The sequence below is a fragment of the Triticum aestivum genome, unplaced genomic scaffold (assembly GCF_018294505.1).
Source record: "Triticum aestivum cultivar Chinese Spring unplaced genomic scaffold, IWGSC CS RefSeq v2.1 scaffold159501, whole genome shotgun sequence".
NCBI lineage: Eukaryota > Viridiplantae > Streptophyta > Magnoliopsida > Poales > Poaceae > Triticum > Triticum aestivum.
The window spans coordinates 1-1,530 of NW_025265564.1; the positions used below are offsets into that span (position 1 = coordinate 1).

Genomic DNA, 1,530 nt, shown 5'->3' on the forward strand with positions numbered 1-1,530 from the left:
CGTCGGTTGTGAATCGCCCTTGCCGGAAGCTCTCCTACAAGTTCTACGGGCCGTTCATGGTGACCGAACGGATCGGCAACCTGGCGTACCGTCTTCATCTTCCAGCCGACAGCCGAATCCATCCGGTATTTCATGTTTCTCAGCTGAAGCCGTACACCCCTGATTACACTCCCGTCTTCTCCGAGCTGCCGCAGGTGCCAGATTTGGTCACCAGTGAGACGGAACCAGTGGCCATTGTGGAGCGTCGTATGATGAAGAAAGGAGATGCGCCAGTAATTCAGCTACAAGTGCAGTGGTCCAATCGGTCCCCAACAGCCACAACCTGGGAAGACTATGCCACCTTAAGGGAGCGCTACCCCTCGGCCTGCATCTGGGAAGGAGCTTCTTCTCAAGACGGGGGCAATGTCACGCCTGCAGATGACGATCTGCAGCGGACTGCAAGTGCAGTTCAGTAACTACTGTTAACTGAACCGCAACTGGTGTGTGTGTTGTGTTTGGGCCGGAGGCCATGTGGTGTGTTGGGTCACAGCCCACCGTGGGTGTGTGTGTGAGCCCGCGGGGACAGCTACTTAATGTACCGTGACGGAATGCGTGGGGAGCAAGAATGAATATTGAATCTCCTTTCCCCTTCGCCAAGCTCCCTCCTCATCCCTGCTTTCTCCTCTCCGATCAGATCTCATCCCCTTCTCCCCTCCTCCCCCTTGGGTCATGACACACTCCTCCGCAGGCGCCACCCAACCGCCGCCGCCCTCTCCCCACACCCGCACCCAAGGACGAGAGAGAGAGAGAGAGAGAAAGAGAGAGAGAGAGATGGCTCAGCCGGCGGCCAGATCCGCCCCTCCCACTCACCCAACTCTCTCTCCGTCGCCGCCATCTAGGCCGGCCGATTCCGGGGGCGCGCAGAACACTCCTCCTGTGCTCGCCTCGCGCCGCTGCGTCCACCCATGCAGGTGAACTCCCCTCGAGCAGGGCCGTTTGATTCTTGGCAGGGAAGAAGCTATTTGGGCTGAATCAGATTAGGGAAGAAGAAGAAGAAGATGGATCAATACGAGGTGCTGGAGCAGATTGGGAAGGGCTCCTTTGGCTCTGCGCTCCTGGTGAGGCACAATGTTGAGAGGAAGAGGTTGGTGCAACTCCATTGCAATTCCACCCTTGCTTGCTCTCCACAATCCCTGGACCATCTCTGAATATCAAGTATGCCTTGTTTCAGGTATGTCTTGAAGAAGACCCAGGTCGCCCGTCAGACCGTCAGGTGCCGGCGATCCGCGCACCAAGAGGTCTCTTTCATTCCCTATTTTGTGCCATGTCACATGTTAGCATTCAACTTAGATGCATGGTTTGTTTGACCTTTGGATGAAATTCGGCATTTTGTTCATGCAGATGGAGCTCATCGCAAAAGTAAGGAGCCCTTACATCATGGAATACAAAGATTCTTGGGTGGAGAAGGTAAGAATGGTCCTCCCCTCTTCTCTTATGATCTTATCTTGCAACGTTTCAATGTTCCTACTGAAAATTTCAAAAAGAAAAAAA

The 1,530-nt window shown here is 54.4% G+C and overlaps 1 protein-coding gene across 1 annotated transcript; it reads left to right on the forward strand.

The window, feature by feature from the left end:
- Positions 1–795: 795 nt before the first annotated feature.
- LOC123177941 (serine/threonine-protein kinase Nek3-like) lies at positions 796–1,515 on the forward strand (the record flags this gene model as incomplete). Its single annotated transcript, XM_044591353.1, has 3 exons — positions 796–1,123; positions 1,211–1,277; positions 1,381–1,515. Coding segments are annotated over exons 1-3 (288 nt in total), but the record flags the coding sequence as incomplete, so codon positions are not given.
- Positions 1,516–1,530: the final 15 nt, after the last annotated feature.